At 41.3% G+C, this 22,580-nt stretch overlaps 1 protein-coding gene across 1 annotated transcript; it reads right to left on the bottom strand.

Annotated features, from left to right (window-relative positions):
* Positions 1 to 8,418: 8,418 nt before the first annotated feature.
* ZC3H15 (zinc finger CCCH-type containing 15) lies at positions 8,419 to 22,310 on the bottom strand. Its single transcript, XM_068137881.1, has 10 exons — positions 22,092 to 22,310; positions 19,907 to 20,008; positions 16,171 to 16,282; positions 14,237 to 14,389; positions 12,568 to 12,659; positions 11,682 to 11,864; positions 10,731 to 10,877; positions 10,477 to 10,581; positions 10,112 to 10,238; positions 8,419 to 9,227 (listed from the first exon to the last, which is right to left on the bottom strand). The coding sequence occupies exons 1-10, from the start codon at positions 22,167 to 22,169 to the stop codon at positions 9,034 to 9,036; spliced, it is 1,293 nt and encodes a 430-aa protein (XP_067993982.1). The 5' UTR covers positions 22,170 to 22,310; the 3' UTR covers positions 8,419 to 9,033.
* Between the last annotated feature and the right edge of the window lie 270 nt (positions 22,311 to 22,580).

The following is a 22,580-nucleotide window of genomic DNA, read 5'->3' as shown; positions in this document are numbered from 1 at the left end:
TTTTTCTGTATTCTTTTTTCCATCATGCATTTTCAAAGGAAACGAATAAAGCTCAGTCACCAAGAGCAGCCAGCTTTGCTTTTTAGTTTGCTGTTCCAGAAACACAATGCCACATCTTCCCTTGAAGCATCTCCTCTAGTACTCCTGTATTACAGTAACGCTTCTACACTCCTGCCAAAGGATGTAGAATAAAACCAAGTGCAAAACTTAAGAATTCCCTGGCTGGCAATAACTCAGTAATAAGGTGAAGCTTTAAACACATTGAAAAAAATAGCAGGATGCAGAGCAAGTGGAGTTGAAAGACAATAGGGTAAAGTAGAGCCAAGCTCCTTTCTACCTCATACTCTGAATGTTCTTTCACACTCAAATACAAAAGCAATTCAGTTTGCAGTCAAACTGACATGGAAAAAGAAATTTCCCTCCTCCTCTCTCTCCAAAAGTGTTTCAGCTGTTTGAAACCAGGTGTTGCAGGTCTTGATAAACCACCTCAGCCATCGGCTGTAGCTTCTGGACATCAGAAGACATGTTACCACCATCTCAGAATGCCCCAGAGTTCAAACTGACTCCCCCCACACCTCCAAATCCCCTTTCTCCCCAAAGATCACCAACTCACCTTCACTTTGAATGCCATTATATTTTTGTGCTCTGTATCCAAGGAATACTGTCCTGTCTGGCATTAAAGCACAGCATGTAATTATCCACAAAACATACCAGTGACTGTATCTCGGATGGGTTAAAGGAACAATATTTATGTCAAGGAATGAAGCTACAGAACATGGACCAAGATAGAATTAGTTCTTTAACCATTCTAATGGAGGATTTGGCTGGGGGGATACAGGGTGGTGTTTGGTGGGGGGTTGTTTTGTTTTACAAGTTTTTATTGCTTGCCTCTAATGGGTTTTGGTTTACAAGGTTTTAATGTTTGCTTGCAATTGTCAGGAGGCTTTTTTTTCTAGTACACACCCAGTTCAGTGCTCCTGTTGAAAGAACATTTTCTGTATCTAGCAGAGAGGTCTGCCAGTTAATGCTGATAGAAACTGCAGACCCTTCAGTGCTTCAAGAGCACATTCACAAGCTTTTGCCTTTTTGCTATCTTGGAAGAGTTGTCATCATTCCATTTCTCCCTGCTTCCCCATACATACAAAGAATGGGTGATTATGTATAGCAAGTGTTTTGTAGAGCTGTTACTTGATATTTCTGTGTGGAAGACACTGTCTCTATTTATAGAATACAGGCTTTTTGTGTTGACAAGAAAAAACTGAAGAGCTTGTGGTACAAGGCTGATACCACTGGCACAAAGCATAGTTTGACAGCTATTATGTTCTCAGCCAAGGTAAACAGTCACACAGGTGAGATGACAACATTTTAAATCATATTGATGCCTCATAGTTTATCCCCTTTATTCTGCCTCTAGACTGGCAGATATTTGAAGAGGCAAGATCTTTGCTGTGCCCTTTCTGACCAACTTTCCTAATCCTCTCCATTTTGTAAACAAAACTCTGGAGTGTTTAGAGCCACATGAGGAGAGCACACTGCTGGGTGTTATCATGCTTTACTCCACACCCATAGAGGGAGCCCCAAAGGAAAACAAAACCAGCAGGCTTACACAACCATTAGCATGATAGTTGATATGGACTGGAGAGATCAGTCAGAAGAATTTCCCTCATGCTGTGTTTAGACTTAGAAGAGAGGCAAGACAAAAGAAAATAAGAGTGAATGTTAAAGGTTTCATGAATAGAAATTTTGCTGTTACCTAATTTTAACAAAGAATTAAGCTGCAGCTACAGAATTGTTCCAGGAGAGTAGCCTCTTGAATAGCCAGAGAATTGACTAGATTGGAAAAGACCTTTAAGATAATCAAGTCCAGTCATTAACCTAACACTGACAAGTCCTTGACTAAACCATATCCTTAAGCACTACATCTACACAACTCTTGAAAATCTTCAGGGATGGGGACTCCACCACCCTGAGAACCCTTTCAGAGAAAAAATTCTTCCTAATATCTAACCTAAACTTCCCTTGCCACAACTTGAGGCCGTTGCCTCTTCTTCTGTCACTTGTTACTTGGTTCCACTGTTTCCAAACTACAACTAAATTACTGGACACATCAGACATTAGTAAGATTGGTAGAAAATATTCACTGAAGTTTGCAATGGATTCATATTACTGCATATGGACCAAACCACTGTGATGTCTTTGATCCAGTCTTAACATGCAGGAGACCAACAGTGTCAGCATCAGAAGGTAAACCAGGGAATAAAACTGGGAAGGAGATATAAATAGGATAAAAGGTTTCCTAGAACAGGGAAGACTGTTAAAATTTATTAAATCCCTGATAAATACAAGGCTTCAGCTGATTTTCCACAGCTACAAAAGATATGCTGTGCTAATCATGTACTGAAAACACAGTTTCATCCCAACATGGGTTCAAGGACACAGCATCCCTAGAACCCCAATGGCTGACTGCACAAAAAAAAAAAAATATTGTTTGGCCTTGCCAACCTTCTACAATAATCATTTTTTCCTCTCTTCTCTTCAAGAATGCTCCTGCTTTTTTCCATGCATGTTTTTTTAATGGAAACCTGTGATGATTTTCCACTGTATCCTGCTTTACACAGAATCACAGAACATTAGGGGTTAGAAAGGAGTTCAAAAGATTATCTAGTCCAACCTCCCTTTAATTTAGGGGTCACCTCATACTTTAGGAACATCTCCTTAGTTTTAAGTCAGGCTTGCTCGAATTTATGTCCGAGTACACCACAAATGTAAAATAAAAAGGCTACCTCTAAGGTCTCTTCAAATAAAATGCTGCTATTTTATGACTGAAAGCACTGATTACTTTTTGCCATTCATTTCACTAACATGCTATGAAGGAGTCTGTTGTGGTCACATATTAAGTCTGTAATATCATAAATGAATAAAACATCTTGACCTTCTTGCTAATACCAGCAACAGGCCCTCTCTGTAAAAAGAGAGCATCTACTGAAATGAAAGAACTAAAAGTGACTAAGTCAAGGTCACTTCTAAGCCTCTAGTGTTAGTGTGAGAGGAGGAGAGAAGGATGATTTGCAGAGATCACTGAAAAAGCACTTAAGGCGATTATGACTACACTGAATACACCCAGCAGAGAACAGGGAACAAAGACTACCTGCTCCATTCAAGATTTTACAGACTAAAGCTCGTTTGCAGCAGAAAATCGAGTACCTTAAAGAGAGAAAGTTTATGATTCTTTAACAAAAGTGCTCCTAGCACTGAAATACATCAAGAGGTTGTATTTTTCACAACCACAATACATCAATTCCTTTTTTTATATCCACTTTCTCTGCTTGGCATCATGTCAAAGCAAAGGCAGACAGAAGAGGTAATTTCCTCTTGTAGTATTGGGCCCCTAGGGAAAAATACTTACAAGCTAGGAGGAGTCACATCAAAACCCAGATGTAGCAGAACTATAGAACTACAAGGTTTCCAAAAGGTGATAAAATAGACTCATAGAATCAACAAGGTTGGAAAAGACCTCAAAGATCATCAAGTCCAACCTGTCACCCAAGACCACATGACTACTAAACCATGGCACCAAGTGCCACGTCCAATCCTCTCTTGAACACCTCCAGGAATGGTGACTCTACCACCTCCTTGGGCAGCCCATTCCAATAGCTAACAACTCTCTCAATGATACAATAGAATAGAATTAACCAGGTTGGAAGAGACCTCTGAGATCATCAAGTCCAACCTATCATCCAACACTATCTATTAAACTAAACCATGGCACCAAGCACCCCATCCAGTCTCTTCCTAAACACCTCCAGTGATGGTGACTCCACCACCTCCCTGGGCAGCACATTCCAATGTCCAGTCTCTTTTTCTGGGAAGAACTTCTTCCTAACATCCAGCCTAAACCTCCCCTGGTGCAGCTTGAGACTGTGTCCTCTTGTTCTGGTACTGGCTGCCTGGGAGAAGAGACCAACCTCCACCTGGCTACAACCTCCCTTCAGGTAGTTGTAAAAATATGTAGGGATCAAAAGAGAACCAAGAAACATACTTGGAACAGAAAACCATCACATGCTACATCTACCAGAGGAATTCTTCCAGACTAAGAGTTGTTGGAGGCTCCATGTTACAAGCATCCCCAAGAATTATGTGGGGTCATCCTTTTCTTACCTCTTTCTTCCCCGTGAGCATGGGTTTTGCAGTGTGCTAAATGCTCTCTTGGTCTGATGCAGTGCAGTTGCTTTGCAGTTCCTCTGGCACGCCCAGATCTCATTTTTCCAATTCTCTTCCTGTTCATATTGGTGTAATTCAGGGGGGAGTTCTCCTGAGATACTTCAGGTATACATATATTTATAACAGATATTTGAAGATAAAAGCAATCTCATTCTCTCAACTTAGGGCTGCAATAATTCCACTGTGAGAGAAACAAAGATGTAACTTTAAGATTTTTGGTTGAGTCACTCTTCACTCCAAACACAATCACTCCACACTTTCAGTAAGCTATTAAAAAGTAGCACACAGAACAACAGTTTGTGAACCTTCTGAGTATGTTGCAAGACACACAAGCTTACAAAATATTTAAGCCTGGATTGCTTTCTATATTCAGGTTCTTCTAAAAAGGGGCATACACCTTGCAAAACATGTAGAAATGAGTATTCAAGAAGGTCCAAGGCATACTTTTTTGGACACTTGTTCCACATATCTGACTACAGAACTAAAATCTTCATAAGAATAGTCATTTGTAGATGTACATTCTGTATAATCTGTTAAAGAAACACAATCTACTCTGCCAGTCCAGAATTGCCATGTTATCACTGCTTTGTCCAAAGTTTAGCCACAGTAAAACCTCCCCTTGAAAAAGGGCAGTTGGACAGTGGCCATTAAGTAAGGGCAACATTTCTGTTACAAGCATCTGACAGATAATGTAATATTTAAGGTCAGACTTTACATCTCATGAAGTTCAACAAGACCAAGTGCAAGGTCATGCATGTGGGTCAGGGCAATCCCAAGCACTGATATAGGCTGGGCAGGGACTGGCTTGAGAGCAGCCCTGAAGAAAAGGACTTGGGGGTGCTGGGGCATGAGAAGCTCAGCATGAGCCAGCAGTGTGCACTTGCAGCACAGAAAGCCAACCAGAGCCTGAGCTGCATCAAGCATAGCCAGCAGGGCCAGGGAGATGATTCTCCCCTTCCACTCTGGTGAGACCCCACCTGGAGCACTGTATCCAGTTCTGGAGCCTCTATTACAAGAAGGATCTGGAGGTGCTGGAAGGTGTACAGAGAAAGGCCACGAGGATGATCAGAGGGCTGGAGTTCCTCTCCTGTAGAGTTGGGGCTGTTCAGCCTGGAGAAGGTTCTGAGGAGACCTTCTTGTGGCCTACCAGTATCTGAAGGGGGCCTACAAGAAAGCTGGGGAGGGACTTTTTAGGATGTCAGGTATTGACAGGACTAGGGGGAGCAGGTGAGTAGATTCAGATTGGCTGTTAGCAAGAAGTTCTTCCCCACAAGGGTGATGAAACACTGGAACAGGTTGCCCAGGGAGGTGGTGGAGGCCCCATACCTGGAGAATTTTAAGGCCAGGCTGGGTGAGGCTCTGAGCAACCTGATCTAGTGTGAGGTGTCCCTGTCCTGCCCTGACACCTCTGTGTTCTGTGACTTAATTTTTCTCCACATTTATTCCAGGCCTTTACTATAAGACAAGTAGGGAGCTCTGCTCTGAGTAACAAAACAGCAGCAAGCAGAAAATTCAATCACACCAGTCTCCAAAAATCCTAGAATTCACAGCTAGCTAGTTCAAGCTCTTTTTTGTGTGTGATGGAAAGGAGATTTTAGTGAACAAAATTAATGCTAACAAATACTCTGGTCCCACAACAGCAAACACCAGGAGAGAAAGCATGCAGCACTTATTGTTAATTTTGTCCACACAAGTGTCCAGTAGCCAAGGTGCTGTGAAGGCAGAGTGCTACCCTAGTGTATTTCCTCAAGAAACATCCCAGTCATAGCTACCTTACACTTCTCACCTGGCACTCAAGTGTTTGTTATGAGAAAAACAAGATGATTCAAAGAGCAGTGAAGGCTGCAAGGAGAGGACTGGAGTTACTGCAGAGGTGTTTCTTCCCTGGCTTATAGAATCATTAAAGTTGGAAAAGACCTTTACGACTACCAAGTCCAACCATAACCCAGCTACCATGACCACTAAACTATATCCTTTACAGCCTGACCTCAACCCACTAGGTGTCTTGGACTAAGTCTTTCTGCTCCCCTCAGTGAAATACTGAATTTTTGACCAGTTCAAACTGGTTGGTCCCTACAATGAGGATACTGCTATTATAGGATCCAGTCTATCTCATTTTCCCATAACTGAGTAATTCATATTAATTTCAGGAAACTTTTATCAATAGAAACAACTCAGCAGTAAGTCCCGTGCAGGTGGACTCCGTTCTATCACAGTGCTGACTGCCAACACACCAATGTGCCCTAAGTATGGCCTTTGCATACATTTTTAATCAAGCATTTATTGACTGGAACTCCCTGTCAGCAGCAAACTGAAGTTTAACTCACAGGACTGAGAACTTTTGATAGGCTACATTCAAGCTTGTCTTCAAGGAGAAGGAACAAGTAGCAGCACATCGCTACTAATCCTCAAAGGTATGCCTGAATGCTGTACTAACAAAGACTTCTTTAAAAGCAGTCACTGCTTCCACGGCTGGAAGACAGATCAACCAAGCCAAGAGGCTAGAACAAGTCCAGTCAAAAGTGCCAGAATAAGTCTAGATGAAAAAGTGAAACCAAAAAGTGACAGCAAACTGTTTCCTGACAATGTGAAGCAATCAGTCAACAGCTACTATCTAAGAAAAGAAGTTTTCCTTCAATTAACTTGCAGATATTCAACTACAGAAGGCAACTGTCCTAACTAGACAGATGATCTCCAGAGGACCCTTCCAACCCCTACCATTCTATGGTCTATGTATAAAGGGTGCATGGACAAAGGAATTTTTGCACCACAAGTCTTTCTTTGCCCATTTATCCCAGTGTTCTATTATATTAATCAGTGTTAATTACCCTGTGATCCTCCCACTGCAAAATGCCCACTGACACAACTGTGGCAAAGACTTAACCTCTTTAGATCAGTGAAGCAGACCAGTGTTGTAGAAATCCGTATTATATGTTATATTACCAGCCACTAAGACACAAAATATAGAAAGCCATTTTTTTTTGTCCTTGATATTGATTAAATTAATTTTATTCCCATTTAAAATATACAACTTTGAAAAATTAGGCATCATACATTCAAATAGGAATTGCATTCTTAAGTGTCCTGATATCCAGGTGTCCTGCTGCTGGTCAATAGAATACAATAATCTGTCAACACTCTTTATTTACAGCCACAGGAGGAAAATCTCCAGAAATATTTAGATCTGATATTGCAGCTTCTCCTTAAACACTTACATTTAGAAGTCCATTTCAGTTGGCCTCTTTCTCCCAAACACTGCTTCTTGTTCCTATAGGAGAAAACATATTTCACAAGGTTTCCCAAAAGGGTAGAATATGTCTCAGTCAGCTATTTTAGAAACAGTATTCAAGACTGCAGAGTCGATTTAGCAGTGTCAGAAAGAATCATTAAAGCCAACATTAGCATCCAAGAACAAATGAAGAAAGCTCACCAACAATGCCACCAATCTTAATAAAGGTCTCTAAGTAGCAATTTAAGTAAAAGTAAAAAAATCAATACAAACAAGTATGGTTAGTGCAGCAATACTGTTGCAGATACTATTAGTAGTAGTATGGCAAGGATGTGGCACTTAATGATATGGTCTTGTCAGTGTGGTGGTGTTAGGTCATAGGCTGGACTTGATCTCAGAGGTCTATTCCAGCCTCAATTATTTTGTAAAGGAGGCATCACTTACAGCCCCTTTCAAAAAGCACCACTAGGGAGAAATCTTTATGGCAGGCATTGAGTGGCTTTAAAAAGGACCCACTGACTTTACTGCAGCCTGGCAGCATTACCTTCTGCAGGGAACACAATCCAGGGCACAGCATCACGCTGAGGTAATTGACTACTGGAAAACTTTGTGTTATTAACAGAACACCAAAGACATCACAGGTGTTTATTTTTTTAGACCACAACATCCCTGCTCTGCAAAGCTTGAAGTCTTACCTAATATACCGAACACAGTGGAGAAAGAATGAGACTGAAATAGCAACGAGTGACCTACAGCATGTCTTGAATCAGTTAATGGATGGGCAGGAGATAAGAACAGTAGGGGAAAAAAGTCAGCTGCGGAATTTCACACTGCAAGAATCGTGGGGAAAACAAACCTGTAGTGGCAATTAGCAAGAAAAAAGTGGTTTATCACTGTTTTAGAAAGTGGGAGTTATTAACAGTGTGGTCTGAGATCCTAACTTAACAAGAGAAAAATCAACACAGGTGTTTTAAAGTCGAGAGTCTTTATTTACAATTTTGTTGGCAAAAGGCGGTGGGAAAGTTTAAAACATTATTTGAACAGAGGGCACCATACTGTACTGCATGATGTACCAGTTCACAATCTTCAGTATCCAGCTGATCAAATAAAGCTAAATCACCACTTAAAGAAGCATAAACTGCATCAGCTCCATTAGAGTACACTGCCTAAAAACCACTTCAGGCAGTTTCTAAATCAACACAATCTCTAGTAAGAACGCAGTTCTGGTGAAGAATGTATACTTGGATTTATATACTGTACCTGGTATCAAATTGCCCACTCATGCTTGCATACTGGCAAAGTACTTAACATTTCCTACTTTTAGTTGAAAGTATAATCTCATTTTCTGCAAATTCAGCTTGTCAGGTAACTCTCAGCTACTCTGAATATTTTACTGTGAGCACAGTCAAGATGGGAGTAGATGAGACTGAAGGAAAATATTCCTGGTATATGACGTGCCCATCGAAATCAGCTGGGTAACCATAAACCTCCCTGTTAAGAATTTCTAGTCAAAAAGGAGAAAAAAAAACATAGTCAGTTTTCACTTTGTCACATGGATTTAACTCCTCACTTCAGCTTTTAATTTATTCTTCTAAATCAAGGGTGTTTAGTTCTTCTTCTAGTTCATCCAAGTCCTCTCCAGTAAAAAGATTTTCATCAACTGGAACCGCATCAATTACTCCATTTTCCAACTCCCCATCTCCATCGTTGTCCTCCTCTAAATCATTTTGCTCACTGCTGTTTATATCACCACCAGAAGCTTCACTCAATTTATTATCTGAAAAAAAAAAAATTGTATGTTTTTCAGCATCCCAGAATCACAGAACATCAGAGGTTGGAAGGGACTGCCAGAGATCGAGTCCGACTCCCCTGCCAGAGCAGGATCACCCAGGGTAGTCCACACAGGAATGCATCCAGGTGGGTTTTGAAAGTCTTCAGAGAAGCAGACTCCAAACCTCTCTGGGCAGCCTGCTCCAGTGCTCCATCACCCTCACTGTAAAGAAGTTTCTCCTCATGTTGAGGTGAAATCTTCTATGTTCAAGTTTGTATCCTATGTTCCCTTATTAGTGGGCACCAAAAGTTGAAGACATCACTAATTCACAGTCCTACTAAACAGGTTTTAAAGCAACTATTAAAGCAAATTGAAAAAGAGTAACTGAAAATCCCAAGTCTTTGAATTCCAAGCATTCTAACTGAGCCAAACCTTATGAGGTGCTCCTACTTAGATTGCACTTGGAGTCTTAAAAGACGAGGGTATGCATTCCATAAGCCACCAAGATAAGATTTTGCTCTAACAAATTACAAGCTAATTTAAGCTAGCTGAAAGATGCAAATAAAAGCTTGGTTTATTGAGATAATTAATTCAGTTTAGTAAATCTAGAAGAACAAATGGCAAACTGCCAGAAGGAACATTTTAAGGATATACCTGAAGCAGCCACAAACACTATCTTCTGCTTGAACTGAAGTAGAATAGTAAGTGTGTAACATTTACAACAAGGTTTCTGTTTAGTCATCACATTTATTACTGCTAGTAATTTTACTCCCCCACCCTTCTTCTTTAGACAAATACTTCTCAGCAGATGGCTAAAGGATTTGCATCTACCTTTTGGGAAGCTGTTACAGTTCAATCCTGCATCAGGCATGCCTCAGTAGCCAACTTACCATCTTTTTCTGTGGAGTTGTATGTGCTGAATCGCTCAGGACTGGCCACAGTAATGCCAGTCTCATCTACAGCCTTTGGGACATACAGGTTCAAATCGACATCATTTATGCACACAGGGTCTTCCATCTGAAAAATAAATCAAGATGCTCTGCATGAATTACTCTTTCTACAGAAAGCCTTGTTGCTGCAGGATTTCTACAGAATGTTTTTTGTTCTTCCTTTTGCCATCAAAATTTCAACAAAATACATCCTGTAGAAGTATTAAGAATCATGCTTATTAACTACACTGTAAGAGCTCTCAAATTCAAACTTATCAAACTTCAATGCAACTTGAATTGTCACTCAAGTAGATGCTGTTCTTTACCTCATCATCTTCTCCTGCTCCTTGAACATAATGGGTGTCATCTGCCTCTTCATCATCCGCATCGACCAACTCCGGCCGGAACTCAAATACTTCACGTCCACTGATCTGTTCACAGAAGACATTAATTTTTCACTTCATAGAATTTATACTGCAAAACCCCCAAACTTCAAAACAAACCAAAACAAGCTCAGCTACCTTATCACAACAACTTATTTACTTTCTTCTTACATTAACAATTGGATTGTAGAACGTACCACCAGTGCTTTGCCAGCTTTGAAATCTGCTTTCCTCCTTTCCATATCTTGCTCAGCCTTATCAATTTTTTCTTGTCTTTTTCTTCTCTTCCATGCAATAAAACACTCTAGAGTAATTTTGGTCACGTTTGGTCCTAGGGCAGCACGCTGTCAAGTAAAGAGACTGGTTAATACTAGAAATTGTTTCCAAAGGCTATAACAACAACTTAGATTTAATTACTCTTGACCAGAAACAAATTGAAAATATTTATTTCTAGTTCTTTCTTCATGTTCACCTCTGTTAAACTTTCACCATCAACTTAGACGTTTGACTCAACAAACAATTTCCCAGTTAGTAAAATGAGTTGACATGAAAGGCAGTGTGGAAAGTGGAGAAGAGAAGCCAACAATAAAAGCTCAGGTTCTCCTCAAACTGACACTGTTAGGCAATGGTAACAAAATTAAGCAGAGCAGCATAACAGTATTACAGTATAACTAAGGTTGGAAGAAACCTCGAGGATTATCGAGTCCAACCTGTCACCACAGACCTCATGACTAGAGCATGGCACCAAGTGCCACGTCCAATCTCCCCTTGAACACACATCTTCAGAAGGCCCCATTCCCTTGGTGCTGCTTCCTCACTGTTCTGTAAATGCCAAGAGTCAGTGAGCTGGCAGTGAGAAAGGCCTGTGGACACAGTTGCCACAGGTGTAAGAAAAATAGCAGTAAGAAATAGATGCCTCCTAAAAAAGAATTAGCAACACCTCCACTAAGTATGCAGCTGCAGTTTCATCTATTCACTAGGTAATAGTTTCTCAACAGTATGAATCAAATCCCACACCTCCTTCACCCTAGCTCACACAGCTATAAAAACACTGTGCTTATTCAATTATTAGGAAGTTATTTACAAGTGGTTCTTCAGAGTAACACAAACAAACACCACACCACAAGGTACCTGTCTGACAACTTTACCTCTTTTTCTATTAGATCTTCTAAAGAAATTTCATCTTGTTTCTCCTCCTTCTTCTTGTCCTTTTTTAATACAAAACCAGGAGGGAGAGCATGGCGATACATGCAGTTGTCTCCTCCACCTGGGCAGACCCAAAACCATCCATACTTGTTGTTTTCAATGGCATCAAGGAAGTATTTGCAGACCTGTGTAAAAAACAACAGTTGCTAGCACCACGTTCTCTTTTCACCCCCATCAATTTACACTCCATGTAAAGCTACTATGTGTCAGAAGCACAGGAATTCAAAGGTTGTTGTGCTGAAAACTGAAAGAAACATTTGATATGAATAGCTACTAATAAATATGTAAAGAGCAAGTGTCAGGAGGATGAAGCCAGGCTCTGCTCAGGGATGTCCAATGACAGGGCAATGAGTGCAAGGTGGAGCAGAGGAGGTTCCACATGAACAGAAGGAAAAACTTTTTCCACTGTGAACGTAACAGAACACTGGAACAGGCTGTCCAGAGAGGTTGTGATATCTCCTTCTCTGGAGACATTCAAACCTGGCTTGGACGTATTCATGTGTCATCTACTCTAGGTGATCCTTCTCTGGCAGGGGGATTAGTCTACATTACTAATTAGCATTTCAGTTTTGAAAGCACTTCATCTACTATCCATTTTCTTTTACATGAGAAAATACCTTATAACTGAAAGAGCTGTGGGATGGAGTTTTCCATCTTTGAAAATACATTATTAGAAGTACTATCACCAACTGGATACTCAGAATAGTCTTCTAATATTCCATTAAAAAACCCTTTAGCTAACAATAAACACACCTAATGCCAGTCTACAGTTAATTCTCTCTACTACAATTCAATTGAAAAAAAAAAAATTTTAAAAGAGAGACATACTATTTGAGTTTTGGGTTTTTTCTTTTCCGCCTCACCATGCTTCTTGTTCACCACTTCTTCCAGCTTCTTCTCATCCCAGTTATCCATTGTATCTGGAAAAAGACAACAGATGGCTTCACAAAAATTCCAAGTACTAAACACTGCTGTCAAGTTTTCTCCCTAGAGACAGTTTTAATGTGGAATTCTTACCTGCTACCTAGTTGATAGAATGGAAAATAAATTCTGGTTTATTACTGTGGCAATGCCAGCGACGAGCAGTGTGAGCAATCTGGCAGTGCAGGCCTAGAGCCTGACATGGTGGTAGGCCATGCTTGGCATAAATGCAGAGCCAGCTAGCAGTGGAGCAAAACAGTGCTGTGCCTGCAGCATTAACTAAAACAAGACACTGGTAGCTATAAACATGGACAGTTATCTTGGGACAACAGGACATGCACCTGCATCAACAGCCTCATTGTGTCATTAGTAGTTGGACCAATAATCTGTAATAGTGTAATGTGTGGTCACTCAGAGGGAACCAATGGAGCTATGCCAACAAGGCACTCCGAGTTTATATAAGTTGTAGCAGTTGCCTTGCTACGCACTTCTGCCTTTCCTGTCTCCTGTTTCTTCTACACTTTACAGTGCTATACTTGCACTACAGGCCTGCTCCATAGGCCTGCACCTCAGGCCTGCACCATCGGCCTGCAACACTGGAACAATAAAGGAACAATACTCGATCACGTTGGTCAGTTGTATTGATTCCTATCTCCGTCGTCTACATATTACAGTCTTCAACACTCCCCTATGCTGCACACAAGAAAACTTCCTCAAAAGCCTTAGAAATTGGTATTGTGACACATATAAAGTGTGCTTCAGTTAAAGACTAAAAAAATTTGTCATTACATCTGTATGCTACCAAGTGTGGACAATGGAAAAGAACAGGAAAATGACTGAAGCTAGAGGGTAACATCCAGAAATCCAGATAATATAACCTCTGGATTAAAAAGAGACAATATGAAAGTTCCTGTGTCAAAGTTACAAGAAGATTCTATGAAGACAGATCACCAATGGCAGCAGCAGCCGAATCCCATAGATTCATATGGGATCCTATCAAAGTAATTTAGGATGATAGAGGCTAAAAGTTAAATGAAGATCAAGATATGAACTGTGGAAAAATAAATAATTTTGACTATAAAAATCTCTAACCAGAGCACTTGGCCAACAAGAGATTTAGGCAAAGAAGAGAAAATAAGCAGAAAATTCCCAAGTATCCTGATTTCTAGATCTGTGCACATTTGGCAACCACTAGTAACAATTCTAGGAAGCTACAGTGCTTGCTCTTCCTCTTATGCTTCCATTTTATGAAAGTTAGAAGAAAACTAGCAACTACAAGAAAGACCAATTATTGCACAACTTGCTGCTTTTATGACCTATTACATTACACAGAAGAATTTGAAAACCACAATACAGTATCACAAGGTTGTACTTCTTTTTCTAGAGGTGGTCTGAAGAACACCCCTTCATGTGCTTTTTAAAGCAAGTTTCACTGTTGGACATAATTTTGAACACAGTGGCATGAATTGCCCTGGTCACTGACCAGGCTCTCCAAGATCATAAACAGAAGATGACTCTTAAAAATCTAGTTTCAGAACCAGAGAAGTTCAGTGCTCGTTTTCTGTAAGCATTTTACCTTTTTCAAGGTCTTCATCTCTTGCGTCGATGTAGACGCTTCGTTTTTCACACTTCCTTTCCAAAGACAAATCATGGGAAAACTTGCACTTGTCCCCTTTAGTGCACTGCCCTTGCTTGAAGAAAGCACAAACTACAGATTTGGGGTCAGCACCTGAGTGAAGAAAGTTGTAAGATTTTAATACTATTTTTAAGCAAAAGCTGTAAATAAAAAACCTGAGAACAATGTCCAGGATGATACAACATGTAGGACCTGTAGAGGATGAAAACATTTTTAGAATGAAAGTTGATGTGATATTTACCACATAAATACTTTGTGTTCTGAACACATTCTTTTTAATTGGCAGGGCATGATATTTCCATTAAGTATCAAATCTGGCTCTTGACTATGTAAAGAGAGACTGGTAGCAATGTGCCTGAGTTAATTATTCACACACAAGATAGCACTCTGTGCAACTTCTTCCATATACAAGGAGCTATCTTTTGCCTCAAATACACAGGAAAACTTTTTTTGGGATGTCAGTCTTTCCCTAATATATCAACAACCAGCTAGAATCAATTACAATTATTTATCCTGCACTCATCCAGACCCCTTTCTGTAACAGAAGAAGTAAGATGGCTGTTTACAGACCACATAATAAGGAACTCAGAATGACAGGGACCTCTGAGGACCATCTAGTCCAACTGCCTGCTAAAGCAGGGTGACCCAGGATCACTAGGCAGGTTCTGAACCTCTCCTGAGAATGAGACTGCACAACCTGTCCTGGCAGCCTGCTCAGCACTCCAACACCCTCACAGGAATGAAATTTTCCTGGTGTTTAGGTGGAACTTCCTGTGTTCTCATTTGTGCCTATCAACTATTATAGCATGAACTACTCCATCAACCTAACCACAGTTTGAATATCATCCCACTAAAGGAATTATTTGTCCATTAGGTGAGAAAAATGAAAGCAGTCAGAAAATTATTTATGAGGCAACTAAATCAGAAATATTTTAGTTGTAATATTGATGAAGTACTCCTGTAAGATTTTTTATTTGCTGACTTTATGCTTGGTGCCAGTCACCAGTGCCTAGAGCATGCACAGCAACACCTAGTTAAAAACTTAACTAAAATCTAGTTTTTAACACAGAAAGGATACCTGGAAGAATACAGTTCTCCTTGTTGGTAATTTCAGAAGAAAGACACAGCTTTAGTTAAGACAATTATTAAGTCTTCTGAAATAACTTTAAGTCAAGAGTTACTTCATTTAGAGAAGCTGAGTGCTGCAGATCATAAACAGAGAACTGGCCTTTGTTGCTCCTAAGTGCCACAATGAGCAAGTATCAAGTTTGACTTAAAGACATTCATAGAAATCACTTTTATTTAGTCAAAAATTACTATGCAGATTAATAAAGCAAAGAGTTGGTAACATTTACTTCACTCCTAAAACTATGATTTTTTTTATTTCCACACAAGAGCCAATTGTAAAGTCTCACAGAAGTATCAAACACACTTAAGCTTACATTTCATTGCAAAACTAGTTTGTTCAATAGCTGATTTCAAGTGAGGACACTTCTGAAACCAAGTCCTACTCTTAACTGTGAGGTGAAATAGAAGGAATTGGAACATTTTTACTGTTCTGATTTAACGCAAGCTTCCTGTGAAGACAATAGTTACATTATATTCCTTGTAATTCCTGGATGTTCACGTTTCCCTGGAGAAACAGGCTGCTTTAAATAAATTCCATAACAAAAAAATAAAATCATCATGCCACTCATCCAGAAGCATCTAATTCACATGAAGCTGAATATAGCAGAGCATCTCTACCTGCCCTGACAACATCAAGGTAGCCTTTGATACACTAATCACCTAGTAACAGGGTTTGAAGGGCTATTTTATCTGAAGTAGATATATCAATAAGAGAACATAAGTGAAGAGTATTCAGTTACTCATACCTTTGCTAATTTTTTGTGCAGCAACCACAGGCTTGAAGAGTTCATTTAATTCTTGTAATTCTTTTTTCTTATCTTCTTTTTTTAACTTCTTCTCACTTTCACTTTGAGCAGCCTAGAACAACCCCAAATTTGAAGTCAGGCAATATACCATTAGAATGACATTACTCACCTCATGTGAATTGTACATCGAAATAGCAAATCATTCTAAATTAACACACAAGGAGAGAAGGAAAAGAACCTGTGGTTCCTGAGCTTCTCAGCCTTCCTGTCCTTGCATAAATGACCACTGCCATCTAGTGGTACTGACTTTCAAACAGATTCCAAATTGAACACAGATACAGGAGCCTGGTAGGATCGCAGTCAAAGGATCAGTAAGGTTGCAGAAGACCTCCAAGACTGACTCCAGCCCTTAACCTAGCACTGCCAAGTCCCTCACTAAACCACGTCTCTAAGCATCACATTCATATGTTTTCTGAACACTTCCAGGGATGGTGATCCCATCACTTCCCCAGGCATCCTTTACTCTTTCAGTGAATAAAGTTTTCCTAATATCCAACCTTAACCCCCCCCCCCAGCACAACTTGCAGCCATTTCTTCTCATTCTGTTGCTTCTCAACTGGGAGAAGCAAGCAACACCCGCCTCTTTTTCCAGACAAACAACCCTAGTTGCCTTAGCTGCTCCTCAGAAGGCTTGTGCTCTAGACCCTTTGCCAGCTTTGCTGCCCTTCTCTGGGCCTGCTCCAGCATCGCAAGGTCCTTCTTGTAGAGAGAGGCCCAAAACTAAATCTAGTATTCATGGTGCAGCCTTAGCACTGCTCAGTACAGGGAGACTATCACTTCCCAGGTCCTGCTGGCCACGCTATTGCTGATACAGAAATGTGATCTAATGATGGGTACTATTAGATGACAGTTACCTCTATCTACTTCTCCAGTACTGGCTAGGAAATTAAGTGAAAGATACTGAGTATAGGAGAGGAGATGTTAGTTGCTCTTTAGTGACACACAAGCAATGCAATGCAGTTAATTGAAGATCCATGCAAAAAGCCTCTCTATCTTTACTTCCCTACATGCTGCTTTGCTCTTTCTTTTCATGTATAGCAATTTCAGCAAATCTGTCCATAGAAGCTGGGAGATGCTTTTAGGACACCATTTGTCTGAATTTATATCAGTATTTCATTGATAATCAATGGTTTGTAAGACAAGAACTTTTGTTTTATAGGTACTAGAAGCCAAGGAAAGTAACAGTTTGTGGATAAGAAAATTACCTGACTGCTTCACCCTTTTTGGATGAGCCAGAAAAGGCCTGTACCCTACACCAGAGTGGTAGAGAGGGATGAAGACAGATGGAAGAGGACACAGAAGAAACATTAACAGATTGACTCTTATCCTCAAGGGAAGCCAGTATAAAAATATGTGGGGTCCTTCACTGGTAAAACACAGAGTAATATTTTAAAAGGAGCTCTGTTCTTATGGTGAAACTGGCAAAACCACACTGAATTCTTTTACAATGAATTTATTAATTTGATCAGTTTTCATACTGGAAGTTCAAAACCCCTGTTTTATATGATATGCAGATCTATATACATCAACTACAAAACTCAGTACTTGAAAGAATGCTTACCTCTTAAAAAAACCAAGAAAACAAAAGCACAACACAAACCCCCCAAAAATCCCAAAACAATTTCCAACAACCAACCAAGGAAACATGACCACCACCACAATAAAAACAAAACCTGAACAGCATTTCCATTTGTATCTCAGGACCCAAGAAAAACTGCTTTGAAGTGTTTGTTCTCTCTCAAGAACAACCCTAACTGACAACTATTTCACAAAGTTAAAAAAGAAAGTATAATCAGGTCGAAAAAAACAGAGGGAACCTACATGCATCAGTCAGCAGCTACATGCAGCTGAGAAACAAATTCATTCACACTGACTAATTTACAAGCTGGTATTCCTATTCATGCTACAGGTTGAGAGATGTCACACAAATTTCAGAACTTCTTGATTAACACTGTGTTTTAAAGTGACATCAAGCAGTCCTTTCCACTACACCAACCTACTACATCTAATGACCCAAATACCAGCTTTACATTTAAAGCTACACTTTACATTTGTTAGCTCATTCTTATATTATGTAAGGAATTGAACAAACTATGACATCATGGATTTAGCTGACACAAATATAATTATTTTACATGTTTATTCATAGAGCAGGATGCTGTGCAAGTGCTTAATCAGCTTCCCTAACACCACAGGAACAAAAGACTTGGCTCACTTCCATTATAGTTTATTTCTATAACATCCATGCCTTTTACTTCAATATAATTTAAACATCTCAGCTACATCACATTTTACTTCATCACAGGGAAAAAAGCAGAGATGCTCAGAAATTTCACTTTCTTTGACCTGTCTGGCAAATAGAAGCAGACTTGTCAGATTTGTTTCCCCATAAAATGGTAACAAACACTTCCATAAGCACAACAACCATCATATAAGGGCTTATGCTTTCTTCAATATTTTCCCAATTCCAGTATTAGTAATAATTAATTGTTTCAATCTGTCCACTATTTCTTAGTAGGAATTACAGAGAACAAGAGACAAATAATCACATACCATTATATATGAATAGAATAGAACAGATCAGGTTGGAAGAGACCTTCAAGATCATCACGTCCAACCCATCAACCAATCCAACACCACCTAAACAACTAACCCATGGCACCAAGCACCCCATCAAGTCTCCTCCTGAACACCTCCAATGATGGCAACTCCACCACCTCCCTGGGCAGCCCATTCCAATGGGCAATCACTCTCTCTGTATAGAACTTCTTCCTAATATCCAACCTAAACCTCCCCTGGTGCAGCCTGAGACTGTGTCCTCTTGTTCTGGTACTGGCTGCCTGGGAGAAGAGACCAAACTCTGCCTGTCTACAACCTCCCTTCAGGTAGTTGTAGAGAGTGATAAGGTCACCCGAGTCTCCCCTTCTCCAGGCTAAGCAACCCCAGCTCCCTCAGTCTTTCCTCATAGGGCTTGTGTTCCAAACCCCTCACCAACTTTGTTGCCCTTCTCTGGTCTCGTTCCAGCAAGTCAACATCCTTCCTAAACTGAGGGGCCCAGAACTGGACACAGTACTCAAGGTGCGGCCTAACCAGTGCAGTGTACAGGGGCAGAATGACCTCCCTGCTCCTGCTGGCCACACTGTTCTTAATGCAGGCCAGGATGCCATTGGCCCTCTTGGCTGCCTGGGCACACTGCAGGCTCATGTTCAGCCTACCATCGAGCAGTACCCCCAGGGCCCTCTCTGCCTGGCTGCTCTCCAGCCACTCTGACCCCAGCCTGTAGCACTGCATGGGGTTGTTGCGGCTGATATGCAGAACCCAGCACTTGGATGTGTTAAATCTCATGCCGTTGGACTCTGCCCATCTGCCCAGCCTGTTGAGGTCTCTCTGCAGAGCCTCTCTACCCTCCAGCAGATCAACTCCTGCCCCCAGCTTGGTGTCGTCAGCAAATTTACTGATGATGGACTCAATGCCCTCATCCAGATCATCAATAAAGATGTTAAGGAGCAAGGTACATAACTCTCATCTAGACAATCTATGAAAGGAGACTATTAGCTACATCTGTCACAGGCATGTAACAACTCAGCTTCCTTGTACTTCAGTATTACTTCACAATCTGTACATAGAAAGATGATTTGACTATACAGCAGGAAAACATTACAGAATAAATGCTTACCTGACGTGGATTTTGCTGACCAAATTTAACCTGGTGAGTCACAGCCTTGATAAATTTCTGCTGTTTTGCACCTTTTTTATTCTTTAGGCCAAATGTTTTGTCCTAAATCAAGAGATAAAGACAGCCACATTAACCAAAACAAGTTTGTTACCAAAAAAGATTTGCCACTCCTCGCAGGTTTTCAGTGAAAGACATACTATTCCCTCTAGCCACACAAGCAACCCAAGAAACAGCATGGACAATATTTAGACTTTTCACATCATCTTTCAGATTGGCTTTTCAAAGAACCTACCAAATGCTGCCTTTGTGCAAGCTTTTGATTTTATCACCAGACTCATAGATGTCCAAGTATTCAAGTGAGTTTATACACACAGCTTTTTCTGGCCTTTTGAGGCAAAAGGACATGAAGTTTTTACTGTCTAACTAAGTAACATCTGAGAAAAATAAGATGACTGAATAGCCATATATACTCTTTTTTGCTCCCATCTGCCTAAAGTCACTTATTACTTTTATCTTCAAGTATTCATACATGTTGTATTTGTTACACAGATGACTATTACCACAAGAAACATGTTACTTTTTATTTTGAAGTATTTTAAGCTTTTCATTTTCTAACTGTACTAACTTGAATAGAAATCCTTCCCCAATGCCAAGTCTACACAACTGTTTGTACTTGCTAAACTCCACTGCAAAAAGTTTGTTTACTGCCTGAACCAACCCTTCCTCTCTAGATCCAGCTTTATTGTTAGAGACAGGCTTCTGTAACAAAACTAACCAAAAAATTCCTAGTATCACAGAATTTTAGGGACTTGGAAAGGACCCCTAGTTATCATCTAGTCCAATGGCCCCTGCCAAATCAGGATCACTTAGGGCAGGCCACACAGAAACACATCCAGGCAGGTTTTGAAAAGTCTCCAGAAAACAAGACTCCACAACCTCTCTGGGCATCCTGCTCCAGTGTTCTGTCTCCCTTACAGGAAGGGGTTTCTCCACATGTTGAGGTGGAACTTCCTGTGTTCCAGTTTATACTAGCTGTTCCTTGTCCTATTATTGGGCACCACCAAAAAGAGACTGTCACCTTCATCTTCACACCCATTCACAAAAACTCATATGGAAGCGAGCTGTCTTTTGGGCATCTGAAGCAGAAATAACAACATTACAAACTTACTCATTCCTTTGACTTGATATCAACATCTTTTTCCTTCCAGGAACAAGTAACAGATGTTCATCCACTGATAACACCACAGTTCAAACATGCTTTTGGAAACCATAACAATCCAAAAATATAACAACAGAATTGCAGAACAAACAGTTCCAAGTCTCCAGAACCACCCTGTTTTCCTTTGCAGCATGCCCCCTATCAACAGCAGCTAGTTCTCTGTTAATTCATGCTAATTTGAAAAGTCTTGAATTTGTCAAAATGACTGGGCAAGAATACAGCTCACTCACTTGATTTCTGTGATAAATGCCACATAGAAAATGTAGTCCCTGTGTATTTCAATTATGTAATCAATTAGCCTTAATAAATCACACAAACAAATCACACGTTTTACACTGAGTGAAAAATGCAGATTTACATCTCAGAACTCTGGACTCAAAAAAGCACATACAGAACACAGAAATGGAGATGGCAAAGGGCAAGGAAAGAAAAAAAGAACTAAAAAAAAGGAGCACTCCCATGTCAGATCACCTTCAGACCTGCCCTGAAGACCTCAAGGCTGAAAACTCAAACCTCAGTCTAAGAAGCCCAGCGCCCAACAGCACAGTTTAAAGGGCGACAGTCTGCCATTTGACAGATCCAGGCTGCGAAAGGAACCAGCATCCCCCGGAACGCTGCTTCTGGCCCGCTGCAGCCCTAAGCACGTACGTGTGGGTATTCCTCTTCCACGCACACGAAGTTTTCGGTTTTATGACTGTTTCGTTGTCTGCTTCAGCCGAAGAGACGGCCTAGGGGCCCGCCCGCGGCCCATGACGGCGGCCTCTCGGGGAAGCCGGCTACGGCCGGCAGCAATATCCGTGCCCCCGTAGCAGGGGGACTGACAGAGGGAGGCGCAGGGAATGAGCTGTCCGCGTGCGAATGTAAAAGGTAAGAAAAAACAGGTGGAGGAAGAGGGCCGCGGCGTCAAAGCGACACATTTGGCTTCAGTCGCGGCTCCCTGGGCCCGGCGCGGCCCTGCTTGCTTACCTCGATGATCTTCTCCTTCTTTTTCTGGTCCGCTTTCTTGCTGCCCCCCGCCGGCTGCTGCTGCTTTTTGGGGGGCATGGCGGGGAGGGCGGAGCAGTCTCAGCTCTCACTTGGGGGCCTCAGGGCCGCGGGGAGGGCAGAGCGGAGAGAGACAGGACGGAGCGGCCGGCGCCGGGGAGGCGCAACGGAACCCGCTCCTAACGCCGGCAGCCGCGGGGCACGCTGGGAAGGCGGCGCGGGGCGCGACGGGAGCAGGGCAGCGCGCGATCCTCCAATTATCTCCCGGCAAGCAGCGCGCGGCGAGGCGACGGGCGCGCCGATGTGACGTCAGAGCGGCCCGCCCCCTCGATGGGTTGTTGCTGTTGGGCCGTGGTGGTGTTATGCTGGGCTGGTGCTTGTGACCCGGTGGCAGGCGCTGGGCCGTGTCCTGCAGAGCGTCGCTGTTTGTGGGCACTGGAGGTGCTTCTCCCCCGCCGCACGCTGAGGTTC

Source organism: Melanerpes formicivorus, unplaced genomic scaffold (genome assembly GCF_026170545.1).
Source record: "Melanerpes formicivorus ecotype bairdi unplaced genomic scaffold, bMelFor1.0.p_v2 SCAF_5, whole genome shotgun sequence".
Taxonomy (NCBI): Eukaryota; Metazoa; Chordata; class Aves; order Piciformes; family Picidae; genus Melanerpes; species Melanerpes formicivorus.
This window is presented reverse-complemented; position numbering and strand designations above follow the sequence as displayed.

Excerpts from the sequence above, each read along its gene's own strand:
- ZC3H15 (XM_068137881.1), bottom strand. The coding sequence starts at position 22,169 with ATGCCCCCCAAAAAGCAGCAGCAGCCGGCGGGGGGCAGCAAGAAAGCG. Across the intron at positions 20,009-22,091 it reads AGAAGGAGAAGATCATCGAG|GACAAAACATTTGGCCTAAA; the intron begins GTAAGCAAGCAG and ends CTCTTGATTTAG. Across the intron at positions 12,660-14,236 it reads AGATGAAGACCTTGAAAAAG|ATACAATGGATAACTGGGAT; the intron begins GTAAAATGCTTA and ends GTCTTTTTCCAG.